This window comes from Nothoprocta perdicaria, unplaced genomic scaffold, assembly GCF_003342845.1.
Source record: "Nothoprocta perdicaria isolate Ctin4 unplaced genomic scaffold, notPer1 scaffold_135, whole genome shotgun sequence".
NCBI lineage: Eukaryota > Metazoa > Chordata > Aves > Tinamiformes > Tinamidae > Nothoprocta > Nothoprocta perdicaria.
Window position 1 is genome coordinate 1,632,098 of NW_020454483.1, and position 24,443 is coordinate 1,656,540.

The 24,443-nt window shown below is 34.7% G+C and overlaps 1 protein-coding gene across 2 annotated transcripts in view; it reads left to right on the plus strand.

The window, feature by feature from the left end:
- NCAM2 (neural cell adhesion molecule 2) overlaps window positions 1-24,443 on the plus strand; it is a 259,191-nt gene that overhangs the window by 198,762 nt on the left and 35,986 nt on the right. For both annotated transcript variants that reach the window (XM_026033881.1, XM_026033882.1), the window contains exons 12-14: window positions 2,485-2,658; window positions 18,473-18,592; window positions 20,550-20,671. In XM_026033881.1, the coding sequence (XP_025889666.1) occupies window positions 2,485-2,658; window positions 18,473-18,592; window positions 20,550-20,671 (416 nt within the window). The remainder of the gene's footprint in view (window positions 1-2,484; window positions 2,659-18,472; window positions 18,593-20,549; window positions 20,672-24,443) is intronic.

The window sequence follows — 24,443 nt, forward strand, 5'->3', positions numbered from 1 at the left end:
TAAAAATGTCTTCTTTATGCCGTGTTTTTTAAAGCTTCAATATTGAACACTTAACAACAGCAAAGGTATAAATCATTTTAGGAATTATTTGTAGTACTGTAGTTATGCAGAGCCCCTTTGAACTCATGGCTACAAGGTAAGGCCATTCACCTTCAGGACTGGAGAGCCAGATTCATCGTCCCTGYCCTGAGTGATCTCTCAGCATCTCCCGGACTGTGCCATGCCACTGTATTTTGATGATCCTGGACTATTTTTCTGTTGTTCTTATGTTGGAGTTTTCCTACTCTTCTTAAAATAGTCATTTGAGCTAGCAAGAGGGAATCTGTCCATGGGATGGTTCTTAAGGCACTGTCACTGATGGAAATAATTCTTGTTCTGTAGGGACAAGCTGGAAAGCACGCACCAGGTGGTTCTAATCCTCAAACTCCTCATACATTTGGGATTAATGCTTTTTTTAGCTAGAAACTGGTATAGCTGGTTTAAATCCCTCAAGTGTATTCTAGGTGTATTCAGTCTAAATCTAAAACTGTGTGGACTCTTTAACACATTTACTTGAGTCTTTGAGTAAAAGACAGGCAGAATGTACATCCATGAAAATAAATGTATAATATTTTTAACTCGATAAGTAATAGTTAGGGAGGTTTCAGAACACCTGTGTTCAGAAAGATTAACTGTAGGAATCCACTCAGATATGGTTTCAGTGTTTGGGCATTCAACTTCGATAAGTGCTAGGGAGCTTTCCTGGAAACACATCAATTCATGATTATTAAAAATTGGGCAATTCAGCCACTCCAGCAACATTTGGTCAGTGGCCCTTTCCATGTCAGTTCATAGAAGGATATCGTTATCCTTAACCCCATTCTTCAATATTTTATTACAGTTTTTATTCAAGTAGCAGTACTGCCTGGGAGAAGCTCATATTGATTCTCTTTTTATGCTTGACTGTCTGAGAGCCCATGAATAAATCCTATGTTTTTAATGTAAAATTTTTAATACTGACTGACCAAATGATAGGCTTTGATGTACTTCAGGCTCTTGTACAATCTTTGTAAACAAATCTTGTTTACTATGGAAACAAAAGAATTGTCAAATGTGAAGCAAAAAGGAGACTGTAAATAAATAGCTGTCAAATGTATCAGAAGAGTTTTTTTCTAAGCACATTTCAAATCCGTGGTCAATTGTTTGCAAAACTATTTTTTTCAATTTCAGTAATTTAAATCAATTTACTTTTTTGTAACTATAACACTAGAAAATGTAGAACAATTAGAAAAATCAGTCTTCTATGTGTTTAGTTCGGTCATTTGTTATAAGTGTAATGTAAGTGTTCCCTTTTCTAAACRTGTAATGACTCTATGGGGTTTTTTTTACTTTTATTTCATATCCAGTACTACAAACACATGTTTTATATTTCATGGTTCTTTTCTACTTTGAAAGCTATATATTTACTTTTGATTTCTGGTCTTCCAACCTGTTCTGCAAATTATTTCTTAAACTCAAAGGAGAATAGAAACCTTTTGTTAATATTCATTTCTAGTAGTTTGGAATCCAATCTATTGGAAAAAAAAAAAAAAAAGAAAGAAAGACTATTTATATGTTCAGCTCTATTTCAGATTTTCATAAAAATAGCCAAATGATTTCTATAGTTTGCTGACTTAATCTCATTTAGGGGAATTCAGTCTCTGAATGATCTATTTAGCCATAACTGTTCCTCCTGTTAAATTTGATTTAAAGTTGGTTATTCTCCTTTATGTAATTATATAGTAAACAAAATAATCAATCAACTCTTATATTTTCCTATTTACCAAGTTAGCTATTATAAAAGATCRTGTTATAAAAAGAAAAAATCGAAAATGCCTTTGCATAACTTTACCATACAAGAAGATAAACCTCATTTTCTGATGGCTGTATTTTAGAAAGCTTAAGTCATTTATCTAAGGCAAACATTATTTCATCATATTCAATATTCATTTTTTTTCTCTCTTCTAGAGAGAGAGCATTTTGATAAATTATCAAGTAACATCTCTCGTATGAAGAGAGGCTGAGTGAGCTGGGCCTGTTTTCTCTGGAGAAGAGACGGCTCAGAGGGGATATGATTAATATGTATAAGTTCAGGAAGGGAGAATGCAGGGAGGAAGGGGACAGGCTGTTCTCACTGGTGGCCAGTGATAGGACGAGGGGTAATGGCCACCAGCTGAAGCATAAGAAGTTCCGTCTCCAGGTGAGGAGCAACTTCTGTACAGTGAGGGTGACGGAGCAGTGGAACAGGCTGCCCAGGGGTGTTGTGGAGTCTCCTTCTCTGGAGGTCTTCAAAACCCGTCTGGACGCCACCCTGTGCCACATGCTCTAGGTGTGCCTGCTKGAGCAGGAAGGTTGGACTAGATGATCTGTAGAGGTCCCTTCCAACCTTAAATATTCTGTGAATCTGTGAATCACTTTAGGTCTGTTTAGTTGCTGTATTTTAAAATGATGTTTATGTTTTTCTAGATGTGCCATCAAATCCKTATGGAGTACGAATTTTAGAGTTGTCACAAACCACTGCCAAAGTTTCATTCAATAAGCCAGATTCGCATGGAGGTGTGCCCATCCATCATTACCAAGTGGATGTAAAAGAGGTAACCTCGGAAACTTGGAAAATAGTGCGCTCCCATGGAGTTCAAAGTAAGTCTACAAAAAGTCAGTGGAAGTATTTTACCTGAAGGGATATCAGTAGAAAACAATGAAAGTAGATGTTTACTGATTCATTTTTCTTAGTGCAGTTGCTGTATCTTCCAACTAATAATAATAATAAGGTCAGTTGTTTTCTATAACAGTGGGGAATCTTGCTCTGAATTGCTACTGTTTAAATTTACAAAATTGTGAGAAATGAATTATTTCCCAATTTCAGTGTCCAGATAAGTACATATAAAGAATATTTTTAAAGTTACAAATTTCAGAGAAATAGGAAATCATGGAAGACTTAGCTTAAGAGAGTGCATTACATATGCAGTTAATTTAAAATCAAGTAAATTGTTACTTGATATTTAATTCTGAGGACTAATTACTGATTTTGAGCAACTTAGTAACCTTTCTAAGTACCTGCTAAATCTAATTCTATTTTAAAAGTGTACTTATTAAATATTGTTTAACAAATCACACGTTAAATGCATGTATTATGTATATATCGGATATACTACAAATGGAGGACAGTTCACTATGAATTACACTGTAAATGTTGAGGATCTACACTGCTATTTTTATTAGAAGTGAAGATATAATTTTTTTGAAGAAAAGACTATGTTAAGTGCTAAGCACCGTCATGTTATTTACCTCATGGCTTCCTTTTGTGCCCTTTACTTTCTTATTTCGTTTTATAGTCCTAGCTCATTTTCATCCACACTGTAACACTGGGAGATCTTATTGAGAAAACAAAACAGATTGTGCCATTTTTTAACATCTTAAAGGTACATCTTGCCAGCATATATTAGCAGAGACTACTTAAAGTGAGGGTGAAAAATAGCAAACATAGAGTCATCTTTAACTTTAGTTATCTTTAGCCTCCAAAACAATGTACTTAATAACCAAATATTAGGAAATAGCGCTTTACTGAGAGTACAGTAGACAATATCAACAATGAATCTTAGATCTGTAATTAATTTATGCTGTTTTCTGAAATCTCTATTTGTATTTCCCTGCATAGAAATATTGACACTATACTTCTCTGAATTACTTTAAATACCAAAAAAATACTTAATATTTTCAAATATTTGCTAAGCAAGAGACTKCTTTTGTTTTTGAAAACGTTCTTGATTCTGCACTACATAATTTTGACAGTGCAGTCAAAAGGAACTGCTTTTGGTTGCTTTTATCGTAAATTGTTTCAGATGTTCCATAAGGATTTAGAACTTGTTATATTGTGGTATTCTATATGGCCAAAAAAGGAAAACAAGTTATGTGTTGCCAAAACAGAGTGAACAGCACAGTGCAAAGAAAGTCTCCAAAGACTGATAKGTCAAAAAACAATAGCTTTTTTTTCTTTCTTATGAGAATACTGCAAGCCATAATTGGAGTCTTTCTGAAGACTTAAGCTTTTTTTCAGTCTCCTGAGCATTCAGAGAGTTTCAGCAAGTTTTCTGAAAATATGTTAAAGCCTCTGTTCATTACTTTCTAGCCCATTTRTAGTGTCATGGTAGCTATCATGTAGATACCTTCTTTCTAAACACCTCTTCTCAGTTACTCAATGTGTTTTCAAGGAAGCTTTTCTTAGTGTGAAGACCATTCCTCTGTTGTTGACATAGGATATTATGGAGTTATTGGAGATTTTACGGTAGGTTTTTTATGATGAAATTATACCTAATGTTTTTGAGATAATTTGTCATTGTATTTAAGTCACTTTAAGACCACTTTCTTTCTAAGCTTCTGCATTTGCTCAGTTGAAGCTTGGGAGAAAATGCTTGGACTGCATGCAGTTAATGATGTTCTATATAATGATTTGTAGTCGAGTCATCACAATTTCCACACTTGGTAAATGTTCTTTAATGGAAACCAAATCACTCTTTTCATGTGCTCAAATTTTAGAGGCGGGTTTATGGTGAAGATTTAGATATAAATGATTGTACAGAGGGACAGTTACTGCTTGCACATCTCAAATAAGGATGCATACATCCTTATGAGTCATCATTTTTTCCCCAGTGATAAACTATGCTGAAATGTTAYGGGTTGTCTTTTTATCATTCTGATTTAAATGAGGAGTCATAAAACAGCACAGCAATCCTGGCTGCCTTGTTTCTTGACACAATATGCATAATATATAAATTCCCAGGCCCACTTAGGAAATCCTATATTGTGGAGGTAAGTAGTGCCCCAAAGGCTGCTAGACTTCCCACATGGAGACTGTCAGGCCTAAACTGGATCTTCTAGTCCTGTGCTGTAGCCAGAAGAAAGAGTGTGGTTGTCTTGACACAGTCATACAGAACAACCATAAACTTTTGAAGTCAGTATTGAAAGATGCATTCTTCAATGCAACGACAGCAAACATGATGGAAAAGTAGATATCCAACCTTATATATWAATGTAACTTATGGTAATAAACAATCAAGAGATGTTTCAGTAAGTTGCCAAAAGCTACTAACTATAACAAGTCATTATTTTTCCCATAATTTTGACCTAATAATCATCCATAACACCTTCTACAAAGAGGATAATATATATCTGATTTTGTTTATAATTGAAATGCTGTGTATGCCTAACAAAGACATTCATTATCATGTAATTAATCATCTGATAAATGCAAAAAACTATAAACAGCAGAATTATAAGAGTATGAAATGAGTTCTGTGCAAAGGTATTCAATAGCCATCTCCCTTCGTCTAGGAAGTCATCACAGTCAATTTCTTCATACCCTCCTCTCTCTTCATACAGTCCAAAATTTATTTGATATCTTGTGCAGGAATAAAAGAAACTAAAAGAATCGTACAATGTTATGCTGCAGTTTACCTTAGCATAAGATAGATATTACCACCAAAATCGATATTGCCAACAAAAAATCTATTAATTTCTTGCTTCTTTACATTTTTATATGTATTGATATATATATACATATGTCTGTGAATCTTTATTTTCAGATCATTAAAATCTCATATAAAAGTGAAAAGTAAAAACAGTCCGATGCAATACTGAGGTCATATAAAACATAACATATAGAGTGTTTTCCCTTATTCTTTTGTTTGAAAGTTCTCAGATTTAAGACAATTAAAAACTATTACTTTAAGCTTTTTGTGAATATTTTTGAAACATTTGGCTGAACTTGAATTTCTTGTAATTTTAATTATTCCTACTTTATCCATCTTAATAAATGGGGAAGACTTTAAACACAAAGGAAAGTCCATACATTTATTCAATTTTTAAACACCCGAAGAATTTTCTTTACCCTACAAAAATAAGTTCTCAAATGAATGCACATTCAGATGTGATTGTCCATACTACTGAACATCACAACCTACATTATTCTTAACTTTGGATCTTAAATAGGAAAAATATCTCAAGATCTATATTTTAATCAAACAAATACAAATTATATAATTCTACATTTTCTACATTTGTAAGATATTAAATATCAACTATTTTTTTCAATGGGCAAMTTATATATAATAAAAGTTATAGAAGAAGAAGTTACAGAAAAGTTATAGAATAAGTTATAAAGTTATAGAAGAAAGCACATCAAAGTTAAATCATGAAGTTATAAACCTGCTTTTCAGAGTCTTTTTAAGGTTTTAAATTTTAGTAGACAAGATTATATTCTGTTTTCACATTTGATATTGTTCTTTGGATGCTAGAAAGCAGAAGCTTTATGAAACAATGCACCAATTGGAGTATATAATAATGTAATAATGTATGTATTACACATGAATGCATTTTGTGATGTAATATAAAAATACACTAAACATGCTCTACCAGYATATGTTTATACTTATTGTCGTGTATTTTATTGAAAGATATAGTAATTTTGAAATATTACAGTAGTATAATCATGCTCTGTATACAAAAATTTAAATATCTTTTGAAATATAAACTTTTTCACAATCTACCATTATAAAACAAAGTGGAAGAGTGAAATACATTCAGGCTGCGAAATATTGAAATCCCTATTCTTTATATAAAAAAAAAATCTTTTCGCAAATTGACTTAAGTTGTATTATATTATGTATATGAAAAGTAAGTATGACATTTTATTGCAAAAATCAAATGTATTTTTCTTAAGAAAAGCCTAGTAAGAAAAAAATGCAGGATCTTAGTCCTAGGCAATAAATTGAAGAATTCAATGAAAGTAATATTTTATTTTTCATTACTAAAGAACTCTGAAGCTTAAAATCATCGAATCAAAGAATTTTTATGGTTAGAAAGACCTTATAGATCATCAAGTCCAACTACAAGCACTTCAAGCACTATTGCAAATATTATTACCTACCTTCACTAATATCATAGAATCATAGGATCATTGAATGCTCAAGGTTGGAAGGCACCTCAGAGGTCATCTAGTCTAAYGCCCCTGCACACTCAGGGTCACCCAGAGCACGGGGCACAGGGCTGCATCCAAGCGGATTTTAAAGATCTTCAAAGAAGGAGACTCCACAACCTCTCTGGGCAGCCTGTTCCAGGGCTCTGGCACCCTCACTGTCAAGAAGTGTTTTCTCAAGTTCCTGTGGAACTTTTGGTGCCTCAGTTTGTGGCCGTTTCCTCTAGTCCTGTCTCTGGCCACCACTGAAAAGAGGCCAGCCCCCTCCTCCTCACTCCCTCCCTTGAGGTATTTATASACACTGATCAGGTCCCCCCTCAGCCTTCTCTTCTCCAGGCTGAACAGGCCCAGCTCTCTCAGCCTTTGCTCACAGGGCAGATGTTCCAGGCCCCTGATCATCCTGGTAGCCCTGCGCTGGACTCTCTCCAGCAGCTCCACATCCCTCTTGTMCTGGGGAGCCCAGAACTGGACACAGTCTCCAGATGTGGCCTCACCAGGGYTGTGTATAGGGGGACAATCACCTCCCTCRACCTGCTGTTATTGTTATCTACCTTTAACAGAACTTTTACTTTTCTCTCTTGAATTTTGAGGAATTGTAGATCAGACATGAAATGATTAATTCTTTGTAAATTCACATTAAGATCTCAGTAGATTCTGTATTTTTTTCTGAGTACATTAATTTTTTTTACTTCATARGATCTAAGAATAATTTAGGCAGGAAGGGACCTTTGAAGTTAGATTATAAATAAGTGTTTTAAACTACATTACCAATCTAACTAAAASTATTTAGTTAACTAAACTATTATTTAGTATTAGCTAAAGCTATTTAGTTCATGCTAAGCTACCAATACTGATTACTAATACTGAATGGATGGATTAGAGATATGGGAAATGAGGAGGAGAATAAAGGGAAGGGGAAGCTAAGTTTATGTATTTCAGAAAGTTTTTTATACAGACCTAAATTGTCAAGAATGAAAAGTACTTTTCACTTTTGAAGGTGAATGAAATGTCACAAAAAATGAACAAAAACCCAGACAATCTATTTCACAGCTTGAGTTCATAACCAAGTGCAGCTGAATGTTATGCAGATATAACCACTGGCAATTTCTGAGGTTATGCTTGCTCTTCAGCAGCTTGTAATTTTGCATCTACAATTGGATTTAGTCAAAAAGTCAAAGCACATAACAAAAAATATGCGATTTAGAATGAATCTTCTTTTTTGAAAGACACAGATTTGAAAACTTCTAAAAATCAAACTTCTTTTGATCACAAGAGTGTCATAAATATGTTTAACCAGCTAAACACAGAAGAAAGTATTCCAAATAATATTTTCCTAGTGTTCCTTTGCAGTGACTGCTAGCATGATTTTTGTTCTTTTCTGACAACACTTAGCTAGTTACTGCTCAGACATTTTCACGCTTTCTGTGGTGGCACCTTCACATGTAAATTTGCAGTGCGTATGCTGATTAGACCTAAAGGTCTTGCTGATCTGGCTCCAAAGTATAGATCTTGTTAAAAAGCGTTGTGCAGTGCAATATTGGATTGGAATACCTGATAAATGAGAAGCATGATGCAGCTGCAAATTTTGCCTTTCAAATCAGTATTGTGCTCATCTGCATCTAGTTTGCATTTCCAATCTGCTTGTGAAAAGGTAAAGTACATGTATGGAATACTTATGCATATATGAGCTCCAGCAATATTTTATGATACACGAAGGTAAAGCATTTCGRGGGAATATAATACTATATAAGTATTTCCAAGGTCAATCAAAGGCAGAATGAATGGAGTTTCTCTTCTGCTACACAGAACAGTAAGCAATAGAGAAAGAGCTTAGCCCTGTCTGTATCCACACTATAATCCACACTGTCACTAAATGTATCTCTTTTTAGTCACTTCTTTCTTTACCCTTTTCTTTCTCCATTGGCTAGAAATAAAATAGTGTGCTCTGTACTGAAGTGATGAGAAATAGAAAGTTAGGAATAAAAAGTTTCATTGTGTTTACAACAAACAAAAGAACTTTTTGTTGTTGAAATTGTCACCCATTTCAATCTTGAGGTCATTGTCTGCTGTCTCACAGTGGGGAATGTCCTTCTAAAGGACATCCTGAGATCACATTTGAATCTTTTTACTCATCTCTGTGCAGATGGCCTTTCTGAGGACGGTAAACAGAGACTGACTTAACTCTTTCCCCAAAGGAAGGCAGTTCTTACCATTTCTTGCATGTGGAAATAGAGTGGGTAGAATATTTTATACTTTTCCTGCTTCAGAATTGAAAATTGCAGTGGTTGGAGGAATGAATCAAAAGGAGAACTGGAGTTAGCCTCCTTCCTAGGTAATCATTAGATTATTAAGAGCTTCTAATTTAAAAAATCTAGCCAGTGATAAAAGTCTATACAAGCAAAGTGCATAGGAGATGACTTTTGTTAACATTCAAATTAAGTAAATGGTCTGGAATGTAAAATTGATCAAATATAAAAGCAATTTTAAAAAAGAACAAGTTATTCATGCAGTTTTAATATTGGATTCAGCTTTGTGTTACAGTGCATAAGTGTCTATAAATAAGTAAGCAAAAACAAGTGGAAAAAGACATGGAGATTTTATATGTTTTTCTGCTTATTTCTATTAGTATGCAGAATTATAATACAACTGAAAGTTATTAGGACTTTAAGCAGCAATTTCAAGTGAGATGCAAAGCCTGCTAATGTATATTAACTTGTCTGTAAAAATTCCTCATCTCTCTGAGCACTGTGTTGAAAAATTGCCTTCTTTTATATGCTTCAGTTATTTCTTTGACTTAGGARAAAGAATTTCAGAATTCTCAGCATTTGTCGTGAAACTTTATAAGGGTATGGATATATTTTTAGTAATAAGTAAAGTAAGCTTGAATAATCTTAGAGGGTTCCTGGGCTTAAGAAAGAGAATATCTTATTTGTGCATCTCTCAACAGGGTGGGAGTTTTGCAGCATCACAGGAGAATTAGTGCTTTGCACAGTCTCTAAGGAATGAAAAGRTTATTGCACTTGAGCACACCTTAGTTGACAGAAAAAAAAAAAAGATGCAGATGTTAAAAGTCAGTTGCTGTTATTACTTCTCTTAGAAAATAAAGGACTTTTTTATTATTTGTATTTGTTTATTTCACCCTGATAAATAGAGAAGAAATTCAGACTAGAAGTGAGTTACTTGTTTAGGATGAACTGTTAATTTCCATACTAGTTATTCTCTGCTATATTAAAAGCAGCCTCCAGGAGCAGACCCTTCTTGCCAGTTTCCGGTGGTGTCTCGAGTGATCCTGTCACAGGAAGGTGCCTATTCATCCTTTTGAGGATGCAAGATTGCTCAGCAAAGCCAGTCAGATGGAAAGTGGCTCCAGCTCAAGCTGTGCTGTCATGTGGGCCAGTTCTGTCCTCAGACAAGCCCTAGTCTSTCAGGGGCTGTGCTGTAGCAGAAGCGTGGATTCTCAAATCAAATACTGTCCATATGTTGCAAGGAAGTGTACTGGGTATCCTGTACCTACATGGTGTTTCTCAAACCGTGATATGGTCCTGAAACTGCTGGTGTCTTACATTTAGCCAGTGCGTGCACATTCAGTGTAACACATTCCAGATGCATTGCATCTGTAGAAACACCCATCAGTTTTACTGCATCTGCTTAGTCAAGATGAGACTGACTGGGATTTAAGTTCAGAAATCTTTGGTGCTTGCACTGTGAATGTACCTGTGGAAGGCTAATTTGTKTAGCAGCTGAATTATAGACATATCAGAACTCTTTCTGAACTTCAGTTTGAATGGAGCTTTATCAGTTCCYTGATGCAGAAGAATTTGTGAAGACAGAGGCTCTCAAGACTGTGAAACACTGGCAGTATATTTAGGGAAAACATAAAAATCCTACTTTCCAAAGGGAGATTATGAAGCAACTGAGAGATGAACACTTGTGAGGAAAACTGCTTTGGCTTCTTGCTCAGAAGATGCAAGTTTTGTCTGCTATGAAGTCTAAGGCCTATCTCATCCATTACTCAAGATCTCTCAGTAACAAAGAACCTGCAGAGTTCTGAATGTAGGATACCTTTTCAAATTCAGCTTTGAATTGCAAGCTAGAAATGGAGATTAGTTCACATCAGGGTCTCCACTGTAGGAGTAACAGAAAATTGAGCAGGAAAAAGTGAAATAAAAATAATTCCTCTCATGCTGCAGGACAGGGATTTTAGATTCTGGCATGTATCAGATAGACTGAGATAGGATGCAGTTGGATTTGTTCAAGATGAACATAAATTAAAAAAAAACAACATTGAAAGTGGTGCAACTACATCAGGCATAGAAGAAAGTAAGGTATTCTGTCGTAGCTAAAATATACATTTGAATGTGTGTGTGTACTTATATATGTGCATATGTATATATGTGTRTGTGTGTATGCCCTCCTTTAATAAGCCCTATGGATTCCATATCATGATATTGCAGACCACTTACACCGCCATTTAAAAGCTTTGCTACAGTCTAACAACCAGCATGTTCTGTTTACTGTCCTAGTAGATGGAATCCCCAAGACCATCTTCTATTTCCTGGGTCCTCTCCCAGCAAGCAATACTCTTAGCCTTGATGGGTGTTCATAAAGAGAAAAATTGAGCAGTAAATGAAGAAGTGTAGAAGATAGTAATAAGTGCATTAATTGCCCGTTTGCAATAAGATTAACACAGCTATTCCATTACTACATAATGCAAACTAGTATATTCACACAATATAGTGCTACTTGCATATAGAGAACTTAATTCTGCTGTCTTCGTGTGCTCATATTGCCAACAGGGTTTCATGGAACACAGCTGTACCAGAAATTTCTCTTACAGGAGATTTTTCAAATAAATGACCATAGGAAATAAATTTATGAAAAGATTTAACCTCCTCAGATTTTATACTTAACACTAAGTCTATGAATTTTGTGCAATTTGTTCTATTAAAATTACAGCAATGACAGTCACATAAATATTTAACAATGAACCCTCATGATGGTATGCAGAGAACATTAGTCATATGCTTAAAAGCATTTTTAACAATGCCTTCTTTTTGCAGTATAGAAAGTATATCTGGTAGCAGTTCAAGTCTCTATTGATTTTACTGTACTGTGCTGTGCTGTTTTATTGTCTCAAAAACTTTTAAATGTAGGTCTTTACAAGTGGGTGGCTATTTCTTCTCTCAGAGGACTTTAACATCCTTACACTAAGAAGGTCAAGATAGTGTTACATTAGAGGACAGAACGGGGTTCCAAGAACCAAGGTATTATTTCTCTTTGTTTCATAGTCTCATAGGTTTGTTGGCTGGAAAGAACATCTGGAACTATCAGAACTGGAACTAACTTCAGCCTGTGGATCAGGAGTAGTGCCAGGCCTAACTTCGGCTAAGCATGGCTTTAACTCAGTCTTGAAAATCTCTAGCGGTGGAGATTCCACAGCCTCTTGGGGTACTCTTTTTCTAGTGCTGCTTTACTCTCCCACGGAATAAGCTTTCCTTATTTCTGGAGTGTACATATCAATCTGCAGTTTGTGGCTCTTACCCTCATTACAAAACTGGCCTCTGCTGCGCAGACGCCAGCTCCCCTGTTTGTATCTCTGTATCTCCCATTCATTCACTCCTCTTTATTGGGCTAGATAAGCCCATATCCATCAATATCTGCTTATACTTTGTGTGCCCAAGGCACTCTTGGTAACACTTTGCTGGACTATGTCCAGTGTTCTGGACACAGGTTTATATCAGTAATATAAATACCCCTTATCAGCAGGGTAATAGCTTCCTTGCATCTGCTGGCCTTACTACTCCAACTGTAGCCCAGTATGTGACTTGTTGCATTGGCAACCATCATCGGTGTAGCCTGTTCTAGATGCATTGACCTAGTAGATACATCTAATCGCATCCAAGCCTTTCAGCTTGACCAGAAGGAACCCCTGATCTCTTCGACTGTCCCTTAGAGCCCTCCAGTCATCTTTGATTTAATTGGGGTTTGCATTGCCCATCTTCTTGGCGCCTGCATGTTTGAGCAGCAGCGGGAAGGGCAGAAGGTCAGGTGAACTCTGTGAGGTTTCTGTCGTGCTCCTTTTCTTCCTTCAGTTAAATTACAGAACCAGCATTTGGGCTTATGTTTCCTGAGCTAAGAAAAGTGCATTTGATTTTTGTAAGGACTGGACCAAAGTTGACCAGTCTTAGTGAAAGTCATTTTCACCRTTCAGTGGACTTAAGTTAACAATTCTGAATTTTAAGATAACAAAACATCAGCAGTCAAGAAAAAAAAAAAATAGCATGAAATAAATTCTAACAGTTCATAAAACACACAGTCCTGTGCACAAAAAGTTTTAAAATAACTTTTCTTGTAAGATCTACAAAAGAATTTGTTTAATAAAAAAGAAAGAAGGACTAATGAATATTTGGAAGATACCTGGTATTTCTAAGGTTACATTATTCAAAAAGAATTTTTTGCTAGAAATGCATTTAAATTGCATGTTTATAAGCTCAGTATGTATTTCTGGTTACCCTACAGAATTATATAAGAAGTTTATTAAGTATGCTTTTGTTTTGCTTAACAAGATTTTTTTGCAGTCAACTCTTGCAACCATTTTCTCTCCCAGATTTAATGTATGGTGATATCTAGTAAGTTTTAAATTGTTTGTCCATTCTTTCCTCATCCTTTCCCCCCACTTCTTACATTTCATTTCCTTCTTTCTTGTCCCTTCCTTCTTTCTTTCTCTTTCCTTCTCCTCCCCTCCCTTTGCCTTCACTTCGCTTTAAGAGAAACCAGTGCCATTTATGAAAAATAATGTTTTTTTTTTAAAGATTAAGGATTTAAAGATTAATACTAAGGCATTAGGTTGTGATCATAATAAATATTGTACAGGATATTTTAAAACTAAAAACACAGAAAAAGAGAAATGAATATTAAAAATATATATCACAATATTCAGTAAGCTTCTATGTATGACCTTCTATATATTTTAATACATATTATTACAAATTAGGGAAATAAGTATATCCAAATRGTGTAATAAAAATCATCTGTTGGCTTTGTCCTCTGCTGTTACTGCAAAAAAAAAAAGTAATTAAAACAATTCTTACTAAAATGAATACTATAGTGTACCTATACTGTAGTAAATAGTTACATTTGTATACACTGTATGTACTGCATATGTACCATCTTTCCTTTTTCCTCTGAAAGTGACTCAGATATTTACAGGGGATTTTTTTTTTTCAGTAGTGTGTAAAATGTACAACAAAACGCTGCTAAATCAAAACACTTCACTTGCAAACCTGCTCTGTATTCAGTCTATGTATGTAATAAGAATTCAGGCTAGAGGGAAAGCAATACCAAAAAAAAAAAATAAATAAAATAAAAAAGAAAGAAAGAAAAGCCTAAAATCTACAGGGGTTCTTGGAAAGAATTTTTGTGCTGCTGCCGCTACCTGAAATACATATGAAATATGATGATATTTCAACAATGATAGGTCTCAGATACTCTGTTTCAAGACAGATTGATAATCCTACTATACTAAGGTTTCACATTCTTGAAGAAGTGAAATAAATTGGGAACTAGAAGAACATTGTACTATGCGGCAGGTAGCTCCCCAGTGAGAGGGTTGTACTGATGTAAGTGATATTTCTGCTAATTAAACTCCCATCAGATCTACCTTGTGATTAAGTTAGTGTATCCATACTGTTAGTTCCTTCACCTTCCCTATTTTGGTGGTGATTTGCATAATATCTGACATCGTCAATGATTTCTGAGAGAGATCTTCTTTGGGAATAAGATAATTTAATATTCTACACAATTTCCTTCTCATTCTACTATAATCAGGTAATATAAACAGTCTAGCTGTGGACCAGAAAATCAGGTGGTGATCTTGGTTTTGTTTTATATTTCCTTAATTTAGGATACAAATTATTTCACAGCAAATCATTTCTGTTTCCTATAACTCTTTATAGCAATTAAAATTCTGTAATAAGAAATTGCCTTTTTTTTTTTTTTTTTCCATCAGAAGTGCTTCCACTCTGTATTTAAAGTAATTTGGCTGCTAATTATGGAGTTTCTGAAATTTTGTCCATCAAATGCATCTAATACAGTCAGCATTTATGGCTTTTTCTGTCCTGTGTTAACCATTTAACATGTTAGATTTGCTTGCAAACTAGAAGAACTTGTATAATGAAATAGAAGGAATTTAACATTGAGCTTTAGAATTTCTGCCACAAAATAGTATGAACTGCATTTCAACATTCAATGTCTTAATTCTCTGTGGTTGTTGTGGGTGTTTTTATTAATTTATTATGGAGTACAAACGAAAGAATATTGTTCCTTACCAACTCTCAAACAGAGTATTAAGCATCTTGTTTTAAACTCTCTACACTATATTAAAAATAATAATACCTATCATTTCCTGTGTCATAATCGCCTGAAAGGTTTGCATGCAGTGTGCATCTTCTCTGTCTGACTTCTTACAAGTCACAGAGCTGTTGTGTGTCAGGCTGAGTGCAGCTATGCCTGCCTGCAGATCCTGAAAGGCAACCTTCTGCTTTTCCTCCCTGGAGTCTAAGTCTCCTCCTCAACATAAGCAATTATTCTGCAAATAATCCCAGTTAAATCAATTAGTTTGCAAAGTGGGATACTTCAGATAAATCATACAGGTGCTATGATTAGGAAGCCAATGTGAAAGTATAGGTAGATAGGACAGGCAGAAGAAGACTGTGATTAATCAGCTTTAATTCTTTGAGATGTTTAACTACCAGTGGCATAATTCACACAGTTAAACAATCTATTGACATTCGTATATCGAAAGTGAAATTCCTGTATTAATTTCAGAGAATTATTTGAAATTTTGCTGTTTATTAATTCAGTGATCTTTGAAAACTGTGATCAAAATACCTGGTGTGGCCAGGACTGTGAGCTATGGACTCCTCGTATAAAAAGGGTTTCATCTTTATATGGAAAGAGATATTTATGCTTTGATGACGGATACAAACTTAAAAAAAAAWGACTATTAAACTGGTTGATTATGAATTTGTTTCTAATTTCTTTTTGGCCCTGCACATTGGTTATATACTATGGGTTATATCCTTTTTATCTTACACAGTCATTCTATATTAATTCTATGGCTGGACTGTCTAAAGTATTCTGGTAATCAACATGCATTTTTTGGTTTAATTTCTTATTTTTTTCCTGGAGAATATGGCTGATAAATTATTTGGGGTGTAAAGATACTCACATCATACCATCACTGATACCAAGTGATGCCAGTTTTTGCGTCTGTCATAGCATCAGATTTTAGTTGGGTTAATTCCAAAAATGCATTGGTGAAGATCATTGTAGCTGTATAGGGGATTCTAAAGTAGACACAGAATTCTTTAAATACAGCATATGTAAGTATTTAAATAGGCCCCGAGAGTCACACAAGTGTTTATAAAACTCGATCCTTAGGTTTTATGTAGTTAACACATTCGTGTTTTATTAAGTATAGACTCATAGCCATGCTTTGATGTTGTTTAAATTTTAAAAACATTTACAGTAACACTAATTTTTAGCATGCCCTGAGGTTTATTTTCAATGAAATTATTCAGCCTTGAAAAATAATCATGGCTGAAAGGCAAATCAAACGCTACTACTGCTGGGTTTATGCTTTTAAATTTCATCTTACCATAGCTGTATGTTATATATCATAGTCTTTCTCTTCATCTCCAAGTTTGATTTTTATTCTCATGATAGCACTTTATTTTTTCATGACGTGATTATTTTTGTAGTTTGATGTTCTGAATCTTATGAAAATGATAAAAACTGGAAGTATTGTGAGATGCACAATTCTACTCTTTTCATTGTAAGAAAATGATTATCATGTTTCAGTGGCAAATTCATGCAAAGAGTTCATAATAAAGCATGAAATGGGGAAGTTACTGTTTTTCTAAAATTCATTAAATCCATTTAGCTTCACTAGTAATGGGACAGAAATCTGCTGCAGAAACTAAAATAAAAATGAAACAGAAATTACAGTAAATCAGTAGTCAAAAGAATAGCAAGGAGTAATGACAGAAATAATTAYACTTTCATTAAATACAGAACTTGAAAAAGAAGCCTAAAGCAACTATTAGAATAGTCTTCTTTAGCAATAAAGATAAACAACAACAACAAACTAAGCTCCATTGAGCCTGGCAAAGAGACAGCTGGCTCTTTCTCAAGGCACTGCAATTCTGTGTCCTCTTGTAAGATTCTACAGCCCCTGTTTTTCTGGGCAAGACAAATAAAGACGTGCTTCAACTAAAGTGCAGCCAGTGCATGCCTGTTCCCCGGTATGAACTTGACATCTGGAGAGCTCACCACAGAGCTGGCAAACAGCAAGTGGACAATTGCTGTAGAAACAACAAAATAAAGCTTTCTTGTAAAGACAGGGTAATGGTCAAAGGACTCATTGTGCGTCTGAGCTTCCAGGTGCAGCATTGTGGGTTTTTTTGTGTTGTTTGTTTGTTTTATTTTCCTTTTTAATTTACTGTAGTAACATAAGCTCCAATAATACGTTTCCATAGATGATCATGGGAACATCAAAACAATTTTTCTGTGTTTCATTTCTAGATTTATTGTTGTATACTGTCTGCATATCTGTATTCTTRGGAGCATACAGCTTGGGGCAGGGGAGAAGGGATGACAACTTCCTCCTCCTGTTTTCTGGTTTTGATTTTATCTCTGGCTACAGTTCTAGAGATGTGTTCTTCTTTTCTGAAGACATGATACTTACTGATGCACCTAATGGGAAATCTTCTGGATACTTGGAAACGGATTGTGTTGTCTCTCATGTTATAAGAATACTGGCTTTAAGTTCTAAATTCAAATCTGTTTGCTTCCCGAATCGCATCCTGCATTATAACTTACTGTGCTTCTTAAATATATACAAACGTGCTTAATTTAATTTTGAATAGTTAGTAACCAATTCAGAAGTCTTTGATCAGCATAAGAACCTGTTATTCTAGATCTTGAGTTATAGGTTGTAACATCAGTAGTTCACTGATAATGTGCACGTAGCTGCACCGAAGAATGTGAAGCAAAGTGCTGCTTTCCATGAAGGAGAAATGGCAAATCATGAAGATTTGAAGATAACTTGAATGTATGTCATGTATGTCAGATGCCAAAGAGCCCATTGCCAACTAGAAATAAACTTTTTTTTTTCCCTAGATTTGTGTCACTTGTGCTAGTAATATGAACATAAATACCAATTCCATTGAAGGTCCCTAATTATTACCTAAGGTTTCTATAACACCAACTCAAAATCCCTTCAAAACACAGTAACTTTATGCATATTAAAAAATAAAGTGAAATTTTAACTCTGAACAAGTGAAGAATTTGGAACTAATAGTATTGAAATTAAGCTGTTTAAATATTGGATACCTACTTGAGAATGAAGCAAAAAAAAGACTCTCTTTTTTTAAATTTATTGCTTAATCTATTTTGTTTCCATATTTTTCTTTCCTTTAGCAATGGTTGTTCTGAGCAATTTGGAACCAAATACGACATATGAAATTAAAGTAGCTGCTGTAAATGGAAAGGGGCAAGGAGAATATAGCAAAATTGAGATCTTTCAGACCTTACCTGTCCGTGAGTAACATCATACTACTAATTTAAAATGCAACTGTGTATGAATATGTAACTTTCAGATACGATTCACTTTATTTATATTTATGGAAAAGCCTATGCCTTTCAGTGTGTAAAATCAGTCTTCTGTAGATGGAAAATATCTCAAAACTCATGTTTTTGTCCCCTTCTTCTCCCATCCCTAGAATAAAATGGGTGAATTGAATTTAGAAAAATTCTCCCACTATTTATATTTTGTAAGACTTAGTCATATCTTGATATTAAGAGCAGAAGTCAGGAAAGATACTATGTTTAGAACTTTTTCTGTTACACCCAAAGAATTATAGGTGTCTAGACATAGATCTATAGACATCTATAGACATTTGTAGACATAGAATAGGGAATTGGAACTTTCAGTAGGTATTTCTTAAGTAAATTATGCTGCCAAGAGTTTTGTAATTATCAAGCCTCAAATAGAGATAGCTATAGAAAAATGATGAGAATTAACCATTTAAACTAAAATTACATCAAAATGGCAAATGCTACAAAGCCACTTCCATGTTAGTGATAACACTTAAGGGCATGAAATGATTTAAACATTACAGGCTCATGAGAAGTATTTTCCTCAATTTATTTTTAAATAGAAACAATAATGAATGAATGAAACATAAAGGGAGAAGACAAATAAAGGAACGGATGACTTTGTCCAATATTCAAACAGATGTCAAAGAATGTCGGCCACTGCTCTTAGACTAGTCTCCCATAAACTGCTGCAACTGAACGGTGTTCAGAGTAGGGCATTATCTAATGTAGTTAAGATTACTGTAATCTTTGCCTAATGGAATGAACATTAAAAGTCACTCAACTAAAAAGAAATTGATTTTCCCTATGTTTTCCCTATGTTCCCTAAGAATATTCAATTCTTATTGACAACAGACCTGTATACAGGTTACAAAACAGCAGCTTGGCAGCTGTTAATTTTCTGTTTGTTTAAATTTGACRAATATTTGAAATATTTTGAGAGACAGATAAAATAATTCATTATTCATATGAGACATTTTACCCAATAGAGAAGTGATAAAAACTAATAGAACTGGTAGATGTACTACCTTACTGGAAGCTAAGCAAAAGTGAGATTTAGATCGTTTTTAGAACAAAGAAATAGAAATCTCTGGTTGAGGGGATATTTACAGATATTCTGAATATAAGACACCTCCGTGTTACAACATGTGATAATTTGGGATCTGATATAAAAATTTGTAATTGGCATTGCATACATAAATGATAGTTAATCAGAGAAATGTCATTAAAAAGGGCAGATATCTATTAATCCTTGAATATGTATGTTTAAGATCATTTTTGCCCTTTCATTGCTGAGAACATTCACTTTTGGTAAGCTTATTCATCACATTTATTATTAATGAAGACTATTCTTCTTATTTTGTACTCCAAAAATATCTAATTTTGCCTTACTACAATTATCAAAGACTTAATTCTTACCTAAATATCTGTGTTACAGTTTAGGTCTCATATAAAGGACTGAATTCAGATTTAAATGTTCCAGACTTGTGCTTAATGTAAAAGATATGCACACACTTTCCAGGAATATAGCTCTCCAGGAATATTGCTCTTAAATTTCAGTGTGAATAGTAGTTTACCAGCATTGCWGAACTGATGCTAAATAATTTATGGAGTAAGTTACATTTGAAATTATCAAAAGTCAAATCAAAGAAACAAGGCCTTCTTTTGTATTTTTACATCTTTTTGTTTTCCTGCGTGAGATTATTAATCTAGTTTATAATGCAGTTTAAACAAAACATTTAACATAATTGTTACACATGTTTTGCAGTGTTTGAAGGTTTTAAAAGATTTGATTTTAAAGGCTGGGATTAATAATCTTATGGACAGACTCCCAGCTGTAATTAAAGAATTAATCTCACTGTTGAATTTTTATTCTGTATTTTCTTCCTTTCTTGCTTAGGAGAGCCAAGYCCTCCATCAATTCATGGGCAGCCAGGAAGTGACAAGAGTTTTAAACTAAGCATAACTAAACAAGATGATGGAGGTGCCCCCATTTTGGAGTATATTGTGAAATACAGAAGTGTAAGTATTTCYGTTAATCAAAATACATCTATTTTTGTTTGCTTAGTTTTATCTTTAATCTTAACTTTAGTTTGCTTAGTGTTTGCTTAGTAATATCTGCTTATAATGTAGAGAAAAAAAATGATGTGATTTGAAATGCAAAAAATGGTTTGAATACTAAAAATGTAGGAAAAAAATCTGAAAATATCTAAAATATAGTTAACTGTATTTTCCCTTGTGAGTAGGCTGCTAAGGCCAGATTGTCAAAAAAAAAAAAAAAAAAAAAAAAAAAGTAAAAAAAAACCCCACCCCTTCCTCCTAATTGTATAGTGGAAACATCTGGAAAGGTCACACTGATGAGAGAAACATTTTGTTGTAAGTTAGCAGATATGTACATTATATAAATAATGACTATTATCTTTATAAGATACAAGAAGAAACATTTATCATCTCTTATAACTGTATTTATTATTATATTTATAAGGTCTCTTATGTAATGTGTAACTGTTATTTTCCATGAAAAACAAATTGTTTTCTGAGAGTTCTKATTTATTACAATAGCTCAAATATCTTTCATTTTCTTGATACAATTTGAAAAGCTCACAAATGATTGGGTTGAATATAGCTGGCAAAAGCAATGAATTATGTTCAAAATTACTCATTTTCTATTAACTTCTTCATGTTCTTTTAGGAGATTCATACCACTTGCCACTGACCCATGATTATCTGATTAGACCCTGTAAGATAGCATTTTACTCAATGCCTTCTATAATAGCAGATTATATAATCTGCTATAATATATAATTTTGCTATAATAGCAAAACAAATACATTTGTTTTGAAAGCCTTAAAGAGATTAGGCCTTTAACAGTATGTATTTTGAAACATAAAACAGAAAGTAGTGAGTAATAGAAATTAGCAAACTTGGAGAAATTAAATGTTCAACCTGTTTAAAACACAGTTTTTATTTTGTAGTAGTTTTTGTTGTATTTCCTGATACTTTCTCTACTGGAAAATTTCTGAAGATAGCTCTGTGTTTATCCAAATTCTAAACTTGCCATGTCAAGTGATTTCCCTAGGAAAGTATAACCAAAGAAGTTGGTCACTCAAAATCAATTGAGAAGAAAGATGGTAGAGTTTTCAAGAGTAACCTGTGGGAATCCCCAGCAGTTGTTCTGATATCAGTAATCCCTAAATCTATTAAATGACTTGCAGTCCAGAGAGGACAGAGTATTTAAATTCTAAGGAATTTAAACTGTTCTTGTGTTTTTAAGTTAAATAATTTTGTATCTATCTTGAATAAACTCAGAAACTTACTTTTTATGTAGTGTTTTCCCTAAGGTATAATATAACATAGAAGATTTTTTTCCATCTTTATTGTTGAAAGATAAATGTACAATTTAATCACTGATTTGGAACTTAAAAGGTTACAGAAAAAAATAAGCTTTTACTTGGACCTCAAATCTGTCTCTCCTTTAGTTTTCAATTGAAAAAGCAATTCAACTCAATTAAAGTCCTCCATGCAGATGAGAGAGGGGAGAAGAAGGGAGGAGAAAGGAGAGGAGGGAAAAAAAAGAAAAAAAAAAAAGGCACAACAATAATTTTATGGTGTTATAATCAGAATGAAAAGATGCTAAGATACTATTTATGGTTCTTAGTTACCTGTTCACTACTTCTCTTCTATTTTCCCCATTGGTCCTATTTAATTAGTTTACCTGTAACTCTTGCCAGCCTCATTATTAGCACCTGGTCAAATGTATTTGCATGTTTAAAGAGCTAAATAGCTTTAACAAGCTATAGGTTAGTGGCTTTTTTTTCATGCCTCATAACAGCTCATGTCTTATTAAGTGTCARTTCCTTCATATGTAAGCTTTACACATATATTGTTAAACCTGGGAGTGAAATAGCTTTTTAAGATAGAGCAAAATTATCTGGTCYGGGATAATTTGCAAGTTTTCTTTTTCTGGAAATTGTATACATTATTTTTACAAAATCTTGCTTWCCTTAGTTTATAGACAGGCCTTTTTAAATATATAATTAAGAAGAATCACATTTTATTCTGTGTTCTGGATAAGTAAGTATTATGCCATTACTGTGAATAGCAGCCTCACAATGCCCTATGTTGTTGGATAGAAAAAAACTTGACCGAGGCTTACATGCAGAAAACTTCACTGATGGGGCCCATACGTGATGGCATATATTGACCTGCGGAGAAAAAGGAGCCCAACAGGTTTGTTATCCATTAGGCTCCATAGCGATAAGCTAAGCTACAAGCTTTGAGGGGAAGGCTAACGAGGGCATTGCATGGTGTTATAGACTAAGAGCAACAAAGTAAAGAGTGAGGATARAAGGATGTCAGGAGGCTAAGGAGCACTTGGGATGCTGAGTAGACCATGCCACAGAACCACTCAGTATGTTTAGGTGAGAGCATACAAAGCTGCCAGGGCAAAGAAGGCAGTAAAACAGCAAATGGCCTTCCAATAATATTACAAAGTAATATTCCTGCAGCATTTCAAAGATCAAGGAACCAGAGGCTGCCTGCAAACAATGAAAAATCACCGTCTGGAGGTSTTCAAAACCCGCCTGGATGCCGCCCTGTGCCACATGCTGTAGGTGTGCCTGCTTGAGCAGGAAGGTTGGACTAGATGATCTGTAGAGGTCCCTTCCAACCTTAAATATTCTGTGAATCTGTGAATCTGTATAGAAGTAGTTAGTTACACATGACTCTTGTATTGCCATGAGAAAAACATCTCCAGCTTATTTGTCCAGTGCATGTTGACCAAGGTGGTGATTCTATAGCTGCACATGTAGTTGCAAACTGTGCTTGGTATACATGCCCATGCTTTCCTGCCAATACATAGCAGTGTATTATTTCAAAGAAATTTGTTCAAAAACTTTAATTATGATTCTGGTACCATATTCTGACTTGCCTCAAAATACTTAAGTAACAACTGCTGGAATAGACTTCTTAATAGAAACTGGAAAAGGGAATTGTGTTTCATWGAATCACAGAATCCTTAAGGTTGGAAGGGACCTTTAAAGATCATCTAGTCTAACATTTCTGCTCACGCAGGGTCACCTAGGGCACGTGACACAGGGCTGCGTCCAAGCGGGTTTGGAAGATCTCCAGAGAAGGAGACTCCACAACCTCTCTGGGCAGCCTGTTCCAGGGCTCTGTCACTCTCACTGTCAAGAAATGTTTCCTTAAGTTCCTGTGGAACTTTTGGTGCCTCAGTTTGTGGCCGTTTCCTCTAGTCCTATCRCTGTCCACCACTGAAAAGAGGCCGGCCCCCTCCTCCTCACTGCCTCTGGTGACACTGATCAGGTCCCCCCTCAGCCTTCTCTTCTCCAGGCTGAACAGGCCCAGCTCCCTCAGCCTTTGCTCATAGGGCAGATGTTCCAGGCCCCTGATCATCCTGGTAGCCCTGCGCTGGACTCTCTCCAGCAGCTCCACATCCCTCTTGTACTGGGGAGCCCAGAACTGGACACAGTTCTCCAGATGTGGCCTCACCAGGGCTGAGTATAAGGGGACGATCACCTCCTTCGACCTGCTGGAAATGCTCTTCTTAATGTACCCCAGGATCCCATTGGCCTTCTTGGCCACCAGGGCACACTGCTGCCTCATGGTCATCAACCATGACACCCAGGTCCCTCTTTGCAGAGCTGCTCTCCAGTGTTTCTATACATGCAGGTCACAGAATGCAAGTAGTAAACTGGGATAAAAAAAGGTTTTACTTTTCCCAGATATGCCAAATTTCAGTAAAAATTTATAATTAAAATGGAACAATAAAAAT